Below are 20,534 nucleotides of genomic sequence, written 5' to 3'. Positions count from 1 at the left end.
CATATCATCAGTTTCAAAGAATATATCTAACATTTACATTAACCTTCTTTTCCCCTGACATTGTGTGAAGGGTTGCCATACGACAAATTGCTCCATTTATTCTGTTATCAAGAAAACTGATACATGAGTCATTAACTTGTCACCGGAGATGACAGAGCTGCAGACAGTCAGCAATTTATCTGTTTCCACCAGGTTATTAACTTTACCCACACAACACAGCGGCTGGCACTTTACACACCAGAGCGAAGGGCAGCTAAGGTGTACATCAGGGAAACTTTATACAACAATAGTAGCTGGAGATAAGAGAGCAGTGTGATCTGGGTTAAGACACCCAAAGCTAAGCAGCAGCAGACTTTTAGATGAGAGAAACAACTGTCAGGTCTTTGTTATGTGTCCCATTAGAAGACAAGAAGAAGAAAGAGGTGCCTTTGATGAAATGCCACTATGATAAAATCATTAACATTCCTGCAGAGACCTTAACTGTGTCTGTGGGACTCAGCAGTGGATTGATATTGACTTTTTTGAGCTTTATGGTGTTTTTTTTGCCTCATCCCGTATTGTAACTCATTATCACTTTCTGCAAAGCGAAACGTCCACTAACACATATGATGTTGAAGAAGGTCTCACTGCTAATAGGTCCTGTGTATTACTAATGATCAACCACATTGATACTACACTGAAAGATTGCATGTCTAACCAATAATTGGCTAAGTACCTCGTTGTAAACCGTCATACATATTTACAGAGGAGTTCAGTGGCGCCTGTGGTCACTTTTTGTTTGTTTGAAAGAGAGATTACTTCACTTGGATTTTCACTGAAAAAACGAATGTTTAATAGCAACTTCTCTCCTTCTCTCCTTCTCTCTCTCTTCATTACAAGGACAAAGACAGAAACTAAGCAGTTTACTTATGGAATAATCTAACAACAAAACAAGGATCATACCTGCTTAATATTTCAAGCAAAATTCAGAAAAAAATCCTGGATTTTCTGCTTTAAAAACTGAGCTTAAATCGCTGCAGTGAATGTTAGAATATGGTTTACATTTTTCTCAAAGTAGCATGTTTCAGTCTCATTTCAGATATGAGAGTGAAAGTGAACCTGAAGAGGGTTTTAACAGTATTTTCCTCATTCAGTCTCACCTGTAAAGTTTAACAGTAGAGACTAGCTGAGTGCTTTAGTGGATGGAGACATTTCCCCATAGAAACTGTGAACTCTTGATTTATTTATTTCCATTTAATGTTGTTTGTGTACTTGTTAGATAAACCAGCCTAGACCCCAGTCTGCCAGCACATTAGCCTCCACAGTATTGATGGTACAGCTCTGGATTACCTTAGTTTGCATTTATGATCGTTTTTTCTCACCTGCGTTTTCATACTTAATACATCATGATTGACGTATGTTTGTCCGTGTGTCAGTGAACGTCGCAGCTGACCAGTGTGTGAGATGATCTGGGCTCCAACCTTAGTTACACTTTGAGTGTGCGACCATTATTTGGAGATTTTTTATATTTCTAACCGACCTGTTCTCTATTTAAACCACCACTAGACTACAACAACATGCAGCAACACACGTGGGCTTGATACTGAAAATCTCGGGTTAAAAATCTCGGAGTTTTGCACATTTAAAGTCAAGGATCCTCCAGCAGCTCCAGATGACACTAAACCACCTTCGAAGAACTGCAAAGGATACTGAGGATAATCTACGGACTGTATCCTACTTTTAGTTTATTGCCACTAAATCTAATCTCGTTTCAAAAATGTTTCACTGTTGACTATAGTCAAACTGCAGCCTACATCTCACATGTTTGCAACAAAATTATTTTCAATAAAGTTTATAAAGGTACAATTAAATGTGTGTGTGTTTGGGCACTTTTAACACCTTGAACGTCGCGCTGCACCTGCAGTGAGTCCATCCCTCGGTTTGTGTCCACAGGACGATCAGCAGCTACATTCAGCTTCACTATTGTTTTATTTGCAGATCCACAGGGACACAAAGGTGAAAACTCCCTAATAAACTCATTATATTAATGACTGAGGGTTTGTTTAACACCTGACTGGCTTCTTTTAATGGTTTCTGGGTCTTTTTCTTAATTGTAAGTAAGATAAAACTGAGGTGATTATATGTATATATATATGTATCATGCCAGATGAGAGACAATTTAGGCAATTTAAAGCTTTTAAATAGATTTCTTACCCACATTTGGAGGTATATATATATATATATATATATATATATATATATGTGTGTGTGTGTGTGTGTTTATAGACTATTCTAACATACAGTAGTTACAGCATGGTTTGGCCAAGCCTTTATTTTGTTATTCTTTTTTTTTTAGTGATAAAATTGCCTATTTTATTACCGTGACTGAAGATTGAGCCTTTTATTATTACTGATTTATTTTATTTTAGAGAAAGGTCAAAAAAGTTAAACTATCTTATTTCTCGGTTTTGTATTGAAAATTGAGACACAAACATTTCTCCACGTAATGTGAGACTATTTGCCTAAAAGTAATAAGATTGCTTGGCCTCACTAAAGGAAACAAATAGCCGAATTAATGAGGGCAGCAACAGCACCTCATTAACAAAACCATCATCACCCATGTGAGGAACCCATTAAGTAATAATAGGAACACTTAAATACCTAATAACAGTCCTAGAATAAGTCAAATGAATGAATAAATACTCTCTGAGTTACTTCTACAGGGCCTTTGACTAAAAGTGGTCCTGTTGAGAGAGTTGGACCCAGCGATGTGAGTATGCAGCTCGCCTTTCTTAAAAGTCTTTATGGCATATACAACAGGGTCCAAAGTCCGCCTAAGTTTTGCTGATAAGGGGAGCCAATAAAAGCAGCAGTGCAGCAGTGTAAACACATGTCTACCTCGGCCCAGAGCGGGCCTTATTCTGTGGATTTACATAAGGCTCCCATCAGCCGGCCCACTCATTATCATGTTTTATATCCCCCAGCACTCAGAAAGCATCATGGCAAAGTAGCTCCATCCTCCCCTTCAACAGGGAAGTGAAGCAGCTTCTCGGAGCAGGTGTCAGCAGCCGTAAACTCCCCACAACACCGGAGCAGAGAGGAAGACAGGAACTTTATTTCTATTTTTTTTTTTAATCATTCCCCTCTATCCTCCGTTTTCCCTCTGCTGCAGCGCGCACCCAGCAGGCCTATGTGGTGTTTTTAATGTTCTCTAAAATGGTATCCAAGCTGACATCCCTGCAGCAGGAGCTCCTCAGCGCCCTGCTGGACTCAGGAGTTACCAGAGACGTTCTGATCCAGGCCCTGGATGATATGGACCCCAGCCCGCCGGGCTTTGGAGTAAAACTGGAGAGCCTGCCCATGTCTCCCGCTCCGCCTCAGAGCGGAAAGATGAACGGAGCGGACGTCGACTCCAAGCCCGTCTTCCACACGCTCACCAACGGCCACAGCAAGGGCAAGCTGTCCGGGGACGAGGGCTCCGAGGACGGGGACGACTACGACACCCCGCCGATACTGAAGGAGCTCCAGTCGCTGAACACGGAGGAGGCCGCGGAGCAGAGGGCGGAGGTGGATCGCATGTTGGCGTGAGTTGTTTCAGTCCAAAAACTTTTCTAAATTTTCTTTTAGGAAATACAGTTAAATGGCAAAAAGGCGAGAAAAGAAAAAAGCTGTCAGGCAGACCTGTTATAGCGCACTTCATTTCTATAGTTTGGGCTTTTTAGATCAGCCCAGAAAATGACTGAAAAATACCAAAAGTTGGACCAACTGTACCGTCTTTGTTTACAATTTTAAAAGAACCCGCCACGGTTTGGTTTTCACATTCTGGTTACTAATTATCCACATGGATTATTATTTCTTTAGCCCACCTTTGCAAAATATCAGCTGTACTATTTATTATTAACTATACTCCACCTCTCAACGATAAAAAAAAATCCGACAAGCGAAGAGAAAGTGAATCGACTCGGAGCAATTTCTCAGAATTAAGGATTAGAAAACAAAAAAGAAAATATTTGCAAGTTGAACATGATAATACATCTTTAATAACAACAACAACAATAATAATAATAATAATAATATCGTTTTGTTTTAATTATTTACTATTTTCCCAATTAAACTTAACAAACAGAACAGTTTCATTTTTTCCTATTTATTCACGTGTCTGTAAAGTGATCACGATAGACTAAAACCCCACTGGGACATCATTTCTAATCCATTTATTTCTAATCATCTCCACTCAAACCACTCGAATCACTGTAAAACTAATATTTGAGGCTCTAACAGAACCGGAAGAATATCAAAACTAACCCACGTGTAGTTAACTTATTATTAATTTTATTCTATAAATCATCAACTGAAAGATACACAGTGGCGTGTGATTAGAGTGAATGGAGATCTGGTTATTCATTGTCAAAAGTTATAAACTAACATCTCCCACTTAACCCGCAGACTTAGATGCAGGCCTCCACATTCTCCAAAACAAACAGACGTGTGTAGATTTGCTATAATTACCGATGTCAGTGTGTCTGGGCCTCCGACTACGCTTTGCTTTTTCATTAAATTAGACTTATAAAGTATAAAGTGAGCGGCTAACTGTACAGGTAAGAGGTTTTTACTGCTAAATGCATGCATGGAGTATGGGTACGAGTTTCTGTATTTTCTTAAACAAGTTATTTTTGACCTCAATCTTTGAAATGAATGTCTCTAATTTTACAGACAAGTATATCACTATATCTTCACTTTGATCTAAAAGCATCTTTTGTTATTAAATAATAATATTTTGTGTGACAAATTAATTTTTCGATTGAGTCAGACCTTTTTAAAAAAGAAAAGAAAAATATATTACTGATTATTGTTTTATGGCACTTACTTTTTTTTTCTTACATTGACTGATGCCAAGTTTTATGTTTTTTCCAAATGCTGTTAAAAAATCTGACACATATCTTTTCACTTGAGTATTATCTGAAGTTTTGATGCACTTTTGGGGCCCTTTTGATTTCTATTTTTCATTGTACATTCTTGCTCTATATTTACACAAACCTCTCTGACTGTTTCCAGGCTGAAATTACGTGTTAAGGGGACAAATACTAAGTCCAAGTTTCTCAACCTGCCTGGTTCCATTTGAACTAACCTTTGAAAATATTTACAGCCTATTGAGCGGGCTACAATGATAAACGGGTCGTCTGTGAGGGGACTTATTATCGGCCCTTTTAAACTTGAGGCCTTAAAAAACAAGTGAAGCTAAAGGAAGGAAACAAGTTCACAACAAGCGATCAGAATATTCTTTTATATGTAGGTTTTGTTACAGGCATAAACAAATAACTTCACATATTAACAAAATTTACTAAAATCTTCCCCCTTGAAACCAGTTTTCATATCTTTACTATTAATTAATTAATTTAATAGCATGTCATAGACCTAAAAATTGTATTCCAGCCATAAAACTGTGAGTAAAGCTGTTTTTGCTCTGTACTACTGCCCTCTGAAAGCTACACGTATTTCAGTGGTGAAATGGTGTTTTCTGCTCCTGTGTTTTATCTGAACCCAGAGAGGATCCATGGCGTGCTGCCCGCATGATCAAAGGTTACATGCAGCAGCACAACATCCCCCAACGGGAGGTGGTGGACGTTACAGGGCTGAACCAGTCTCACCTCTCCCAGCACCTCAACAAAGGCACGCCCATGAAAACACAGAAGCGAGCGGCCCTCTACACCTGGTATGTCAGGAAACAGAGGGAAATTCTCCGACGTAAGTTAATATTTGAGTTTCTCACAGCTTGGCCCTGGCCTGTAATGTGTAGCTGTTTCTGCACAGTGTTTTATTTGACTTTCAAACTTGCAGGGATATCAAGTTGGACATTTCTTCATCATGCTGGATGACATGTGCATGCACACAGAGCTGTGTTAGATCCTACTGAAGTAGTCATAATGCATGAAAAGGAAAAACAATAGTGTCATGTGTCTAATTAAGTTCTTCTTTTGTGTTTTTGTGGTAAAAGTTTTATTGAATGTACCTCTTTTTATTTTGCAGAGTTCAACCAGGCAGTGCAAGGTTCTGGCAGCAATATGTCAGACAAAGGCAATCAGGATCCGGTGTTTTTTTTCCCAGAGTTCAACCCGTCCGGTCAGGGCATGGGTCAGCCTGGTGAAGACGTCGGCAGCGAACCCTCCAGCAAGAAAATGAGACGTAACCGTTTCAAATGGGGGCCTGCGTCCCAGCAAATCCTGTACCAGGCCTATGAACGGCAGAAGAACCCCAGCAAGGAGGAGCGGGAAGCTTTGGTAGAAGAGTGCAACAGGTAGAAAAGCACGGCGTCTTCCTGCACCTTCCTAGAAAAATGACCAACCACACAATGTCGACCCCAGATTTTCACCTTGTGCGTCTGTTTTCTGCAGAGCCGAGTGTCTTCAGAGAGGCGTCTCCCCCTCCAAAGCTCAGGGCCTCGGCTCTAATCTGGTCACAGAAGTGCGAGTCTATAATTGGTTTGCCAACCGACGTAAAGAAGAAGCCTTCAGGCAAAAGCTGGCCATGGACGCCATCACTGTGCCGCCCCACAGCATCAACCCTCTGCTGTCACACGGCTCGCCACATCATCCCCAGACCAGCGCTTCGCCTCCCAGTAAGATGCCCGATGGCTTTGCGTTACATGCAGCTCAGCATCACTGTTCTTTGATTAAAAGTGTACTCCACCGTTTTAACATCACACTCCTACAACACTTACAGACTTACGATGTCTCTCTTTCATCAAAGCTGTTTTTACACAGATTTTACACGTGTCAGTCAGGTTCCCCTTTAAATGTTGCATGTGCAGATGCATCACTTATATTTGAGATAATAGCGCAAAACCTGCCATACCTGATTTTATTTTCTTTGGTGTGAAAATACTGTCAGAAAGTGTTACAGCACAGTTGATGTGATCAGAGGGGCAGAGAAAGAGGGGCCAAGTGATCAATGAGCCTGAGTGAGTGAGCTGAGCAAATGCCATTGTTATTCTGATCTTTGAAAACACACTGAGAACAATCCACATTGTACCTGCAATCTCCACTCCAAAGTCAGCATGGAGAGGCATGACACAAAGGACAGCAATCCTGTGACAGGCCAGGGTCAGGCCAGGGTCAGGCAGAGGGGGCAGACACATCCAGATTACCGCCACATAACGCCGTCATTTCCACATTTCCTCCTCCCATGCAGGTTGCTAATGACTCTGCTCAGAGAGTTGCCAAAACAAGGAAATGCTGTGCGTTATTGCCCTGGTCATTTCACCCTGACCTGATGTTTGCATTTGGAGTAATTAGTATTGACTGAGTCTACCTGGTGTATACGACATAAAAACAAAGCTGATAGGCCTCATGGAGCATTACCCCCCGTGCCATCACTCACCCTCCATAAAACTGTGATTTGAGAGACTCACTCAGAGCCCATTGTTGTCCTCTCGTGTTCGAACACGAGGTGAGCTTTAAAGGCAAAACAAACTGTTTGCCTTGGCTTGCTCTTTTACCTTTGGATAAACCTGTGGATTGTCTGTTTGCTGGAGGTTTTTTTTTGTTCTTGCTCAGAGCACCTGACCAGGCATTGACCTCAGGTTGCAAAGCCAGAGGGGTCAGCGCTAAGGCTGCAGAAGGGAAGGGTGGGTGCATAGTGGAAAACACTTTGCTCTCCCCAAAAAAATCCCTCAGCTGGCTGCTTACAAGGTGTCCTGCTGGCATCCTGCCGACAGCATCAGCTGTTTTTCAGTGTCAGCCCCTGGCCTGACAATAATATCCCAGCAGGGCCTCTCATTGCGTTGCTAGGGCACGGCCTGTATTATGCATGCTTAATGGACAATTAAAATCCTTTGCTTCTACATCTCCCAGGCCTTTGATAAGGGGCTCCTCTGACTTCTACTCTCTACATTCTACCTCAGCAGGAGGCCCCATTGTCTGTGGTGTATTAGAAGACTGCACTGACTGTAACCTAGGTTCATTTATCTCTGCTAGGCCCGGAGGAGGACTGATTTTAAAGCCTCCCCCATCACCTTTATGGGCTTTAGTATAGTTGCTGAGGCTGGGTGCAGACTTGGAGCAGCAGGAGCTGTCCACTGGGGTATTGGCTCTTTTCTGGCCAGACAGGACTGATGACCCCTTCTTCGCCTATAGAGAAAGCCAGTCACCCCCCTCCCCAAGCCGTCGCCACACCTTCAGTCATACGAGCGAGGTCACTGCTGGGTCGGATCAAAGAAACTCCTCTTACTTTGGGAGTTTTTATTGATTCTGTTTTAGTTCGTTGGCCAGTTGGTCACAACTGGGTAGACAGTCAAACAGTGTGACGTGCAGTTTTGGTGGTGACCTTTTTTTTACTTTCAAAAATGAAACTGATCTTTGGGAGATTACATAGCTTGTGACCAGGCGTATGTGGACACGCACCTGTGTTTTCCTACACAATATTTACCTTCTGTTCAATAACATTTACTGAGCTCAGGTAATCCATCTAATGTACTGCATTTTACTTTGAAGATTAATCTCCACCAACAGGTTAGTTAATGCTATGAATATGTTCACTGAATCAGAAAAAGTCTTTTTACTGGTAGAATAGTACACTATTGAAGAACTATACTTAAACTGAGGCACGCACTGATGGACTATATTCATCTTTTACAACAGAGGTTTTTCAGATTTAGATTTTACATTCAGAACAGATTATTATTTTACTAAATATAATACATCATCAAGAATCAAACCATTGCTTACAAACAATTGTGCTTATAAAAATCAGTGTCTGGTTGATGCCCCCCAATTTTCAGATGTCTATGAGTTTAGCAGTTCTGCCAAGGGGACATCTCCCCTCTCAACTTCTTAGATGGTTTAATTTAGAAAAATCTACAAAGGCCCATAAAGATAAAAACTTGCTGATACTTCCATACTTTTACTTGTGTAGGATTGTGTAGGAATGCAGGTTTTTTAATATGTGTTGTAGTTTTTTTTAGATTATTTTTGCATTTACTTAAGTCAACAACCTGAGTACTTCTTCCTCCACTGGTGATTTGGCAGCTAACGTCACCATAAGATTGAATCATCGCTGTGTAAGCGGAGCTGCCTCGTTCTGCACGTTAAAGAACTAGCAGACTCAGAAGTTCCAGATCGGATACAGTAGCAGGGGGGATTATCTGTGGATTGCGTTGCTTTCACCTCAGGGTAGCATGAACCAGGACACACACACACTCACACACACAGAGGATGGCCTAGCTCTGCACTTTCCAAAGCTCTGTGTCTCCGAGAGAGCTACAAAGAAGAGACTGGATACGTCCTGCAGAGACCCAGGAGGTCTGTCATATGCAGCAGCACTACAATGAGCACTGCCTGGGGTTGAGGAGGCAGGCTTTGATTTTACATGGGGCACTCAGGGAGCTAGAGCCTTTTAAACCTGCTGAAGATTCTTGCTACCACTCCCCTCCTGAAGTTCTCGCCCTCCCCCTGCTCTTTAAAAGGACTCCTCAGTTCTTCATGGACTGTCCCATCGTGCCAGAGCACATTTTCAATTTTACCAAATAAAATGATCTGTTCCGTCTCTCGACTCTGAGTGTGTCTCCTGAGAGCCCGCTCTCCCCACTAGCTTTCTAGAAACACGGAGTCTGTTAATGTTCAGATTGAGGAAGTCCTCCTTACTCCGAGGTTCCTTGGAGCTAGAATTACTGCCGAACTCAAAGAAACAAAACTAGCCTGAATAGCATCCTTTTCTCCGTCTGACACATTAAGAGGTCGCCCAGCACCGAGATAACTGCCTTTTTATGAGTCCTCTTCTATTGTGTGGCAATGGGGGTCATGAGTCCAATGGAGTGCTTTATTGTTCTGCTGCAGTGTTTACAAGGCACGCTGGAGTGTTGTGGGGTTGCCACTATGTTGCAGAAAACAATATGAAGTCTGTGGGCTGAACAAAATGGAAGACAGGTACTTCAGAGGATGAAATATGGCACCGTGGCCTCGCTTCAGACATTGTGGCATCTGAATTTTAGAAGTTCTAACTGCTGTAACATGAAAATTTCCCCCTATGGGGGATCAAATAAAGAAAAAGTCTAAAGTCTAAGTCTAAAGTCTAATGCAAAATCATGGGAAATATGCTTGTTTGCTTTCTTGCTGAGAGTTAAAGGATCAGATTGATACAACTGTCACGTCAGCGTGCTAAATATAAAGGTACAGCCAGGATAATGTTTGCTTGGCATAAAGGCTTGTAACAGCTAGGTTTTCATGAATCTGTACTCATTCAACAACTCAAAAATGAAATCCTTTTGTTTCCCCTGACACCTGAAGCAAACTTTAAGATCTATAAACACATCCTGTTCCAGTTTCTAGCAGCAACAAGAAATCAATGCCCCGCTCATTGGTCACATTTAGTGTCAGTGCCTCTCCCTCTTTTATCTCAAACTGGCTGTATATCAATGCTTCCTGTCATGTCTGGCTGACTTCGACAGGGTGTTCAGACTGTCACACCCGGGTCAGGGACGGAGGGCTCGGGGGAAGATGGGAGATCTGAGTGCAAACAGAGTCTGTCTCTACGCTGTCACTCAGGGAGGGACACTTTCTGTGTCTGTGTGAGGCTGAGACCACAGGATAAGAATGTGTTTGACATTGTTTGTAATTGTGTAATGTTTACTCTGTTGGTATCAGAGTGGGCCTGCATTGGCAAACAGGCATTTGATTGTCGGTTGTGGCGGGGTGAAGCATTCCTGTGGGCCTCCGATGACAGACAACATGAAGTCTAGACATGGGATTAAGCGATGGCACTTTATTTTCATTGCAACTTCAGTGTGAAAAAGTAACTAAGTACAGTTACTCAGGCCAGTTCAATTCTATGCACTTGTTTTTTTGCCACTATACGGTGATGTTGTACTTTTTACAATACATTTATCTGACAGCTTCACTTTCCAGTAGTGTCTCATTACCTTTAAACTTCTAAAAGATTTTAAATAAATAAATGTACGGTAAGCTTATGAAATACACTTCTCGGATGGCTTAACTTCGGCTGAAAGAAATGCAAAGAACCAATACAGATTTATGAAGCAGAACTTCATATTTCCCTTTTGCATTTCCATTTCAAGGGCATCGACCCTCAGGTTGGGAGCCATTGGACTAAACTACTGAACAGGAGCTGAAACTAACTCCACCTTGTGCATCTGCAACAGTAAAATGCTGCTTTAACGTTGATGCATCAGTATTGCCAATCTAACACTGTAATATGTAATAATATTGATACTCACAAGGGTCATTTTACTTTACTTTTACATCTGCTTTACATGTTGTTGATAATACCTTGTCGTCTGTGGCATTTATGCGCTGATCAGAGAGACTGATGGGAGTTTTGCTGCAGTGAGTGCGTGTACACAGTGCATGGCCTTGGCTGAGCTACACAGATAGCAGCAGCGAACGGGTCAGTGTGTTTGTTTGCTCTGTCCTCCCCTGTCTGAGTCAAAGAGCAGACGAGCCTGGTTGGTCGGAGTGACAGCGGTGCTGCTCAGCACAGAATGAGGCTCGACACTACTATCGCTGCCTCTGTCCTACATATCTGTGACAACAGTAGGGCACAGCAGCTCTCAGACAAAACAAATGAAGCTAACTCTCTCTCTGTCTCGCTCTCTCTCTCTCTCAGTGCGTTACAGCCAAGGCCCCGGTGAGGTCACCTCCTCCACGACCATCAGTCACCACAATAGCAACGCCATGCCAACCAGCCAGTCGGTGCTTCAGCAGGTGTCTCCGGGAGGATTGGACCACAGCCACAATCTGCTGTCACCTGACGCCAAGATGGTGAGTGAACACACCTGGGCCCTCATGGCCTCAGATTAGATAAGACTCGGCCTGCGTTTAGCATAAACGTACAAAGCAGGTTCCTGAACCTCCTCTCTCATGGACCCACTGGCAAGAGCCAACAATTAGCGCATTGTGCTGGTCTGTTTGGAAGGTGGAGCCGGGGTGGCAGGCCACGGCTGCACTAGCCCTCACCAGAGTGCACCAGGCATGTTCACCGCTCAGCCAATAAACCTGACAATGAAACATTCTGTTCTTATTGATTAAATGCCTCACAGAGAGGAGCCGCAGGTGGAGCACTGCTTGTTCTGCCAAGGAAATGACGCCAACATTTGATCGTACCTGATGTGTTTTTTTTGTCTACCTCAGAGTTTCTCCCTTCTGCCCTAGTCCAATATTTGATCAGTGACAAGGAAACCTGTGCATGGCCCATGGCATTTGAGTAGTGGTGCAACAATACATTTGATATGCGATGCTTTATTTACTGTAAAAATATAGTATTTTTCTTCATTTTAAATTGCCATACAACACAAAATTCAACCATTTAAACCACTTATCTTGTTCAGGGTCACATTAACTGTAAAGTCATGCAACTGAAATATTCAAAACTGAAACTAACTTCCCTGTTAGATCAAATTACTTCTTCCTTTAGAAGCAGCACTATGTGAAATGACCACATCGATGGCATGGAAGTATAGTGTGCAGCAGGTCAGAGCTGACAGTTTCTTATCTGCAGATGTGAGTCTGGCTGCTCTGTCCTCTGTGGGCAGCTGGTGGTAGTCAAATAGACGCAGCCCCACCGAGTGGGAGGACCCCGATCCAGATAGCCATTACTGTAAATGCATGGATCTTGTTTTTATACAGTTGTGTTTTTGCCAATATGCATGCAAGCATTTGATAGCTCAACAGTGAGGAACAGAAACCCATGCACAGTCTTCTATGCTGACATTTTTAGTAGGATTTTTTTTCTTCATCTTGTCTTATCAGTATTTGCTTGGACTGTGTATGAGTGGAGTTACACAAGCGTGGTGTCATACAAAAGAATCTGAACTAAGTCAACATTTATGTCTGTTGTTTGTTTACCCAACATCTGTTTCCCTTTCAAAATACATTTATATGAATTTACATAGCAAATCCTCAAGCTCTCATAACTCAAAAGTGCTGTAGAGTCTGCTCTAAGAAATATTACAACAATAAATTGTGTTGTGTTGTAATTGTGTTGTAATGTTCTTTTTAATGATTTCCTTCATCCTTACACAGATTTCAGGTTCAGGTGGAGGACTCCCTCCAGTCAGCACACTGACCAACATCCACAGTTCCCATCACAGCCATCAGCAGACACAGAACCTCATCATGCCTCTATCTGGAGTCATGGCCATAGCACAGAGTAAGTCCTCCGTCCCTCCACATGACCACCACAAAGAGATGCAAAAGTCGCAGAATTTCTTTTATCTGGACGCGGTTTGACCGATTTTTTGCTGCGTGTCGCCAGGTTTAAACACGTCGCAATCTCAGACGGTGCCAGTGATCAACAGCGTGGCGGGCAGCCTTGCAGCGCTGCAGCCGGTGCAGTTTTCCCAGCAGCTCCACAGCCCCCACCAGCAGAGCCTGATGCAGCAGTCCCCCAGCCACATGAGCCAGCAGCCGTTCATGGCGACTGTCACACACTCGCACAGTCAGTAACTCTCAATATTATCATCATCATCATTGTACACTACTACAGCCTATGTGTTACACCTTGTCACAGGTTTAATATGCCTATTGGGTCAAAAAGTGATATTTGTAGATATTAATTTTAATACTTTTAGAGGCCTGAGAGGGATAGAAGAAAAAATTGATAATTGGAGAAAAGTCAGAAATTCTAAACATAATTTTGAGTTATATCAACTGTAAAGATATGATAGTGTAAACTTCTGTGTGAAAGCAGAAACAGTGAAACAGTGAAAGCTGAAATGGGCAAGATCTAAAAAGATATTGGCTGAAAGCCCCCTACCTGCCCTACTATGATTTATAATCAGGTGTTTTTTGTTTTTATATCACACTACATCCTGTGGGCGCTGAAATGGGGTATATAAATATATATATACCTCTACTAGTGCTGCTTTAAACCTGAAGTTGAGCATTTTGAAAGATTCATGTGTGGAAATCTAATTATGTGTCTGTTTTTCCTTTGCAGTGTATCCTCACAAGCAAGAGCCCCCGCAATATTCCCACCCGTCACGTTTCCCCTCGGCCATGGTGGTCACAGACGCCAACAGCATCAGCACCCTCAGCTCCATGTCCTCAAGCAAGACGGTCAGTCTTTAGCCCAAAACATCACGTCACACATTTAGATGCATGTTGTCATCTCTGTCTGCCTGCCACTGTGGGTTTTGGGTTGAAAAAGTCAATGTCTGCTATCAGTATGGGGTTTTTGCATGAGAATCTGTGGTAAATTTGAGTTCTTATTGTGTTTTTTTGCAGTAATTCTTAGATTTTGAAACATAGAGTACTATATTTTCGTCAAATCTCTCTCTTGAAGAGCACTGTAACACTTTGATCAGCTCACTCATAGTCTACAGATGTCTGAAAATCACCCTGACCGCGTTCTGAATGAGAGAAACGACTCGATCGAATCACACGCTAACAGCAGGAACTAGATTACCACTGGAAGAAGTGTGTGTGTGTTACGATTGTGTGCTGACTTGTTTAATTCCTGTCACAATAGGATGCTCCTGTAAACAAGATGGTGCAACTCGGGGGTCTCTCCTGGGTAAATACATTTTTATCAGTTCAGCCACAAAGTTTAAATGAGCAGAATCACTGAGATCGCACGCAGATCGCTTCAGCTTTTACTTTTCAGAGCTTTTGTTTGGCGCTGCTGCTGATGTTCAAATGCTTTCATTTGGCTCCAGACTAATAGACAAGACAGATATATGGATAGTCCACTCCTCAGAATTCCTATTTCCTCTTAAACTGACAGTCTAATCAATCACCTGCTCCCTCAGCCTGAACGCCTCTTGATTAATGCTGCCTCCTTTCACTTCTCTCTCCCTGGTGAGAGTTACCTCTGCGATCAGGAAATGAGCCTGACTGTTAATCAAAGTTAGCTGCTACTTTCCTCCGTGCTACAGTGAGGCTGGAGATGAGATGGGCTGGATGGGGGTGGAGTTTTTCTTTTCTTTTTTTTTGGGTAATTACACCTCTTCCTCTTTCCTACTTCTCCCTGCTCTCGGTGATCGCTCTAGCCTGAAATGTTGTCCACGGTGCTTTCACACGCTCAATTTCCCACGCTGTGGCAGAGCACTTGTACCGCCGCGCTGCTACTGACAGACTGATGGGTTGATGGGATGATAGCTCAGAGCACGATAGGAAGGAAGTAAAACAAGTCTGTCTGAGGCTGTGGAATAGGTACATTTTGACCGGGGTGCTGTTTATCGATACGCTTTAGCAAAAAAATTAAGGTATATGTGTTGATTCAAGCTGTACCCAGTGGTCTCAAAGTCACTTTAATTCACTTTGATACAATATTCTTGTAATTTACAGACATACACATAATATAGAAAAGAAACAGTAATATCAAAACTTATATTGCTACTACTGAAGAAATATAGACCTTATTTATAATAAAACAGATGGAGTGGTTTGTGATATTTGATGGTAAATTAAACAAGAATCAGAATTATTTATATAAACTGTCTTATTAGTTATTTGGCTCGTTATAAAACATTAGATAACTAAGTGTAAACCTCCCATGGGATATTAGCTGTCTTGTGCTGTCCAAAACCCCAAAATATTAAATTTCACTATAATGCAAGACAAAAGCAGCACAACTGAGAACATGGACCTATATTTTTGGCTTTTTTCCTGTTGATTGACAAATCACTTAATCTGAGAAGAACTTATTCTTTTATATGCATTTCTTCCAGTTTGTTTTCTAAACTCTCCATCTGCAAAGTAACTACTTGTTACATTTGTCATTAAATGTAGTGGGATAAAAAGTATGGTAATTCCCTTTAAAGTGTAGTGGAGTAAAAAGTACCAAGTATGAAATAGCATAAAATGGAAATACTCTCCACCACTGGCATCATCTCCCTGTGGCATTTCACAAACTCGTTTATTTAGAGAGCAATTAGCTTGCAGGCTCTCCCAGGTATTTTCTTATCAGGACCTTATTTGGACGGGGCAGCCTTCTTCTCATGACACGACCAGCATGCTCAGGCTTTATAACACTCACTGTTTACCAAGAACCCTCCATTATACCTGAGTCTGTTTAAAACTCACCTCTGCTCAGACCCCCGGTCTAATGACTCGAGTCTTAGCTGCAGGTCAGCTTTATCAGGTGAGGCTGTTTGCTGGCCACAGGGTCACACCAGGGTCACCTGCCGAAACCTCTGGGGAGGCAGGGGAAAAATAAATTCCACAAACAACCTAAAAAAGAGCATTTCAATGGAAAAAAAAAGGGCTTTTGAGAGTCAGGAGAAGAGGGATGAGGAATGTATTTGGTCAGGTGTGGCACATGAAGGTGCAGGGCTGATGTATTTACTAGTGGTGGAAGAACTATTCAAATCATTTACCCAAGTAAAAGTAGTAATACCACACAATAAAATGCTACATGACAATTAAATTAGTAATTTTATTTAAGCACAAGTATAGAAATATTAGCGAGAATCACTGTTATATTACTGAATCATTATTATTGATGTAGTATGTAGAGGTGAAGGTGGAGCTGAATCTACTTACTAAATAAAGCAGTTATACCCATAAGAATACACCCTAAGGATATGTTATTGTATTTATAATCCCAATCAAATGCAGTGGAGTAAAAAGTATAATTTTCCCTCTGCAAATGTGGTGGAATAAGAGTATTAAGTAGCATAAAATAGAAAAAACCAAAGTAAAGTATAAGTACCTCAAAGATATACTTGCCTGAATGAACTTTCCACCGCTGGTATGTACATAGGTTTCATCTGTCAGGTCAGATAACTGTGTCACTGGACAGATTGTATTTATTGTTTTATGTAACGCAGACCTACTTTGTCTGACATTTCTCTCCCTCTCTTTCCCTCCCTTTCAGTGTCCTCTTCAAGCTTGGTGAGAGTGTCCACCTGACTTCCTCGGTGCCCGGCAACCGCAGCACATTTTTCCACCCTCTCACTGCGGTAACCATGACAACTCTTAATAACCGGCAACGGCGCGCTGGATGATGAGTCAGTCAACAAACGAGAGGAGTGTCGACGGTGGGCCAGGCGGTGAAAATGAGAAATGGGGACAGAGGAGGGAAAATAAAACCCCACAAAACTCACTGCACCTGAAAGTGAGGAGACTGGATTCCCCTCTGTCACAAATGATCAACAAGGATGTCTGATTTTAACACAATCTTTGAAAACAGTATTCAGTTTTTTATGCCCCTTTTCAAAAATGAACAGTGAGAGACGGTCATCCTCTTTTCAGACTTTACAAAGGAACAAAGACCAAGCACCCAAAAAACTGCTCAGAAACTGTGGACCTGAATGCAGGCTCGGGGACAGCTTATTTTACACTGTGATTTAAGGTGGAAATATGAAGACACACTGACACTAGCAGAGACGTTAATCAGCCTCTGTGAAGGCTGTGATACTCGATGACGGCGCTTCACTCACAGCAAGTTCCTGGATGCCTCCGACAGCTACATAAATCACCTTGCACGTGAGCAGAACTGTGTGACAATCACCTGAATTGATTTTGTTCGTTTGACATTCTTACTGGGCTTTAAAGGAGTCTTCCATGTTATTCTTTCACACTCAGTTTACTGTACTAGCGTTAGTGCAGGCGATGAATGCCCTCTCTCACTCGAGGGATCCATCATTTCAAGTTGTTCATTGTGTATACTGTGATTGAAAAGACTTTGACAATCTTGAAAGGACTATGCAATGCGTCTATAGGTGTATGCAATGCTTTGTATAGCTGGATTCTGCACAGAACTCCACACACTTGAGACTGGAGATGAATATGCACTATGAAGCCACCTACAATTATTATATACTGGAGTTACTGTCTGTAAAAGAACACAAAAGCTGATGTGCGTGACAAGTATGCCAAAGAATAAGAGTGCAGTTGAGCGTAGGTGTTTGCCATCATGTGTCAAATGTTAGCCTGCAATATCTACTGTATAAACCAGGTCTGCCTTGGGGGGATTGACTCACACACTTTATATGTGGCCCTTCCCCTCCATGTTGTTTGCACACAGGTTCAGGTGAATTTCAGGAATGGGACTCACCCTCCTCCTCCCTCTCCCACTTCCTGTTGCAATGTGAACAGATCCCAAATAGGACAAATATTGTTAATAACTCCTTGTCATAGATCACGGAGCAGGACGCTCCCCCCCGGGGTAGAATGAAAATATTGACAAGTATTCAGAAACAAAACAGTCATGGTAGTCTGGTATTTTGTGAAGGAGAGACACATGAATGACGACAATGTTGTGGCAGCAGCTGCTGTAATCATACAGGAATCCTGAGAAAGACTGAGAGATGTTGGGGAGAGGAGCAGCTGCTGTGGGTGCGGACGCCCACGCCAACAGTGTCAAGGTGTGTTCAGACAGCATGAGAGAAAGATGGGAAAGGCTGAGATCGGGACCAAAGTTGGCCTCAAGAATAACTTTCCTCTCACTACAACTACCCTTGTTTTTTTATGAGACAAAAAGGCAACTTTAACTATCAAACCCTGCGTATCACGAGTGTGGCAGATCCAGTCTCCTGTTCAATATTAGGTCAGTACATTGTTATTATTATGTTGGTTGGCTTGTGACTGTTATAGGCACATCTACTGCCATCTGATCAGAGGGCACTCTTACTTGTGTGACAGGGCATGATTTTTTTCCTCCTAATGTATTATTTTTGTATAAAATTGAAATCAATCATAAATCATTATTTATACTTTCTGAGAAAATATTGATATTTCAAGTAAAAGTTTTTTTTTCCAAAATGAAGACATGGTTTCAGTTATTTTGTGTGTAAATGGATAGATAGATAGATAGATAGATCAGAATCAGAATCAGAATTACTTTAATAATCCCCAGGGGGAAATTACTTTTTGTTACACACAGCTCCAAAAGAATAAGAATAAGAATAAACTTCAAACACAAAGTAAAATATAAATATATAAAAGTATGAATAAAAAAAATTTATTAAAAATTATTATTACAAATTATTACACAGAGGTAAATTACTGCACCAGGTGAGTCCAGAGTCTTACAATAATAATAACAATAATACCACTACTAATAATAATACTACTAATAAAAATATTAGTAGTATTATTAGATAGATAGATAGATAGATAGATAGATAGATAGATAGATAGATAGATAGATAGATAGATAGATAGATAGATAGATAGATAGATAGATAGATAGATAGATGAAATGTTGTGGAGTTGAAGTATAAAGTAGCATAAAATGGAAGTACTCCTAATGTGTACATAAGCACAGCACTTGAGTGAGTTGAGCGGTAAGCAGAAGGAGCAGCCTGGTGGATGAAGTCTGTTTATGGCCTCTACAAACGTGTTGTGGTGTTGCTGTGTGATAAGAAAACTTTGAAGTTCATAGATCTAAAGTGCACATTACATTTCAAGCAGCAAGTTCAATGAACCCAACATGTTGATAGCATGATTCATTTCAGCCTTTATCTGATGCTGACTAAAAGCTCACAGTCAAAAAAAACCCACAACTGTCATAATAGCTCTTGTAATAACAAGAAACACAGCTTCACTGGGTTTCAGGTCAAGATAAAGGTATATTCATTTCACAATAAAGTGAATGCTATGCCCACACACACACACACACACACACACACACACACACACGCACACTTAGTTGTAAATGTCTGTAAATATTTAACTCTGTATATTAGAATGAAAGAGGATTACTTCAAAACTATTGGTAACGCAAACAGCCCACAAGTTGATTTCAAAAATGTGTAATCTGGAGTATTAATTTAGATTTTTAAAAATGTTTTCTACAAATTGAAAAACAGAGTGAGGGAGTTTGGTGTTTCTGGTCACTTGGTGCATGAAAGTCCACTCTCTTATAGCTCTGATTTGGTCTCCACCAGCTCCAGAGGGCAGCTATTTGCTAATTTGCCAGTAGTTTGGTACAGAACAGGCGATGTTCTGTTAGCTTTTAGAGGATGTGTCCTGAAGAAACAGCAGCAGTGAGAGTGAATCAAAACAGCAGGCCGGACATAAACGATGAGCTTAAAGATGTTATGAGGCTCTATAAAGCTGAGGAGAGCTGCCGGTTCAGCTGATGATTCATCAATACAAGTGACGGCTCTCACTTTACACATCATTATAAACATTATCATAAAAGATATCAGCATTAAAAATAAAGTTTTCAACCACATTGTGAACCATGTTGACACTTAACACAAACAGGATTGCGATTACTTTAGTTGGCAACTCCAAACTCTGCTTTCCATCCCCGTGTTGACCTGCAGCCTGGATCATGGAGCCCCACTGAGCGAAGCCTTGTAATCCACTGATGTTGCTCTATTTGGTTTTGAATGAAGCCTTTGATTTTCAGACCCAGGAGGCCTCAAAAGATCTGACCATGTCTCCTTTGGTCTTTTCTCTAAAAGAAACTGAAATACTGGGAGGCTCATTAGCATCTGTTAGAGCTTGAGATACAACACAACATTTAATTCAGCTCTGAGGGTTTGAATACAAACTTGATTCATTAGCAGGTTCTCGGAAAACTGTTAGAAATGCACTAAAGAATTTTGTAAATGCAAACACGGATTTTATTTGTTGACCAATTAGTGACAA

The 20,534-nt window shown here is 41.4% G+C and overlaps 1 protein-coding gene across 2 annotated transcripts; it reads left to right on the top strand.

Annotated features, from left to right (window-relative positions):
* The first annotated feature begins 1,929 nt into the window (after positions 1-1,929).
* hnf1ba (HNF1 homeobox Ba) lies at positions 1,930-18,695 on the top strand. 2 transcript variants are annotated; one of them, XM_070828799.1, is made up of 11 exons: positions 1,930-2,092; positions 2,964-3,563; positions 5,525-5,724; positions 6,007-6,274; positions 6,372-6,595; positions 11,596-11,750; positions 13,011-13,137; positions 13,243-13,425; positions 13,927-14,045; positions 14,458-14,502; positions 16,807-18,695. In XM_070828799.1, exons 2-11 carry the CDS (start codon positions 3,184-3,186, stop codon positions 16,825-16,827), a joined length of 1,722 nt encoding a protein of 573 aa, XP_070684900.1. In that variant the 5' UTR covers positions 1,930-2,092; positions 2,964-3,183; the 3' UTR covers positions 16,828-18,695. The 2 variants fall into 2 exon arrangements, with proteins under 2 accessions (XP_070684900.1, XP_070684899.1); XM_070828798.1 differs by lacking the exon at positions 1,930-2,092 and having other exon boundaries at positions 2,844-3,563.
* The last annotated feature ends 1,839 nt before the right edge of the window (positions 18,696-20,534 follow it).

Source organism: Pempheris klunzingeri, chromosome 4 (genome assembly GCF_042242105.1).
Source record: "Pempheris klunzingeri isolate RE-2024b chromosome 4, fPemKlu1.hap1, whole genome shotgun sequence".
In the NCBI taxonomy this organism is placed as follows: Eukaryota; Metazoa; Chordata; class Actinopteri; order Acropomatiformes; family Pempheridae; genus Pempheris; species Pempheris klunzingeri.
The sequence above is the reverse complement of the archived record's forward strand: the minus strand, read 5'-3'. Positions and strand labels throughout refer to the sequence as shown.

Coding starts and splice junctions, on each gene's coding strand:
- hnf1ba (XM_070828799.1), top strand. CDS start 3,184: ATGTTCTCTAAAATGGTATCCAAGCTGACATCCCTGCAGCAGGAGCTC. Junction 3,564..5,524: donor GAGGTGGATCGCATGTTGGC/GTGAGTTGTTTC, acceptor ATCTGAACCCAG/AGAGGATCCATGGCGTGCTG. Junction 14,046..14,457: donor CCATGTCCTCAAGCAAGACG/GTCAGTCTTTAG, acceptor CTGTCACAATAG/GATGCTCCTGTAAACAAGAT.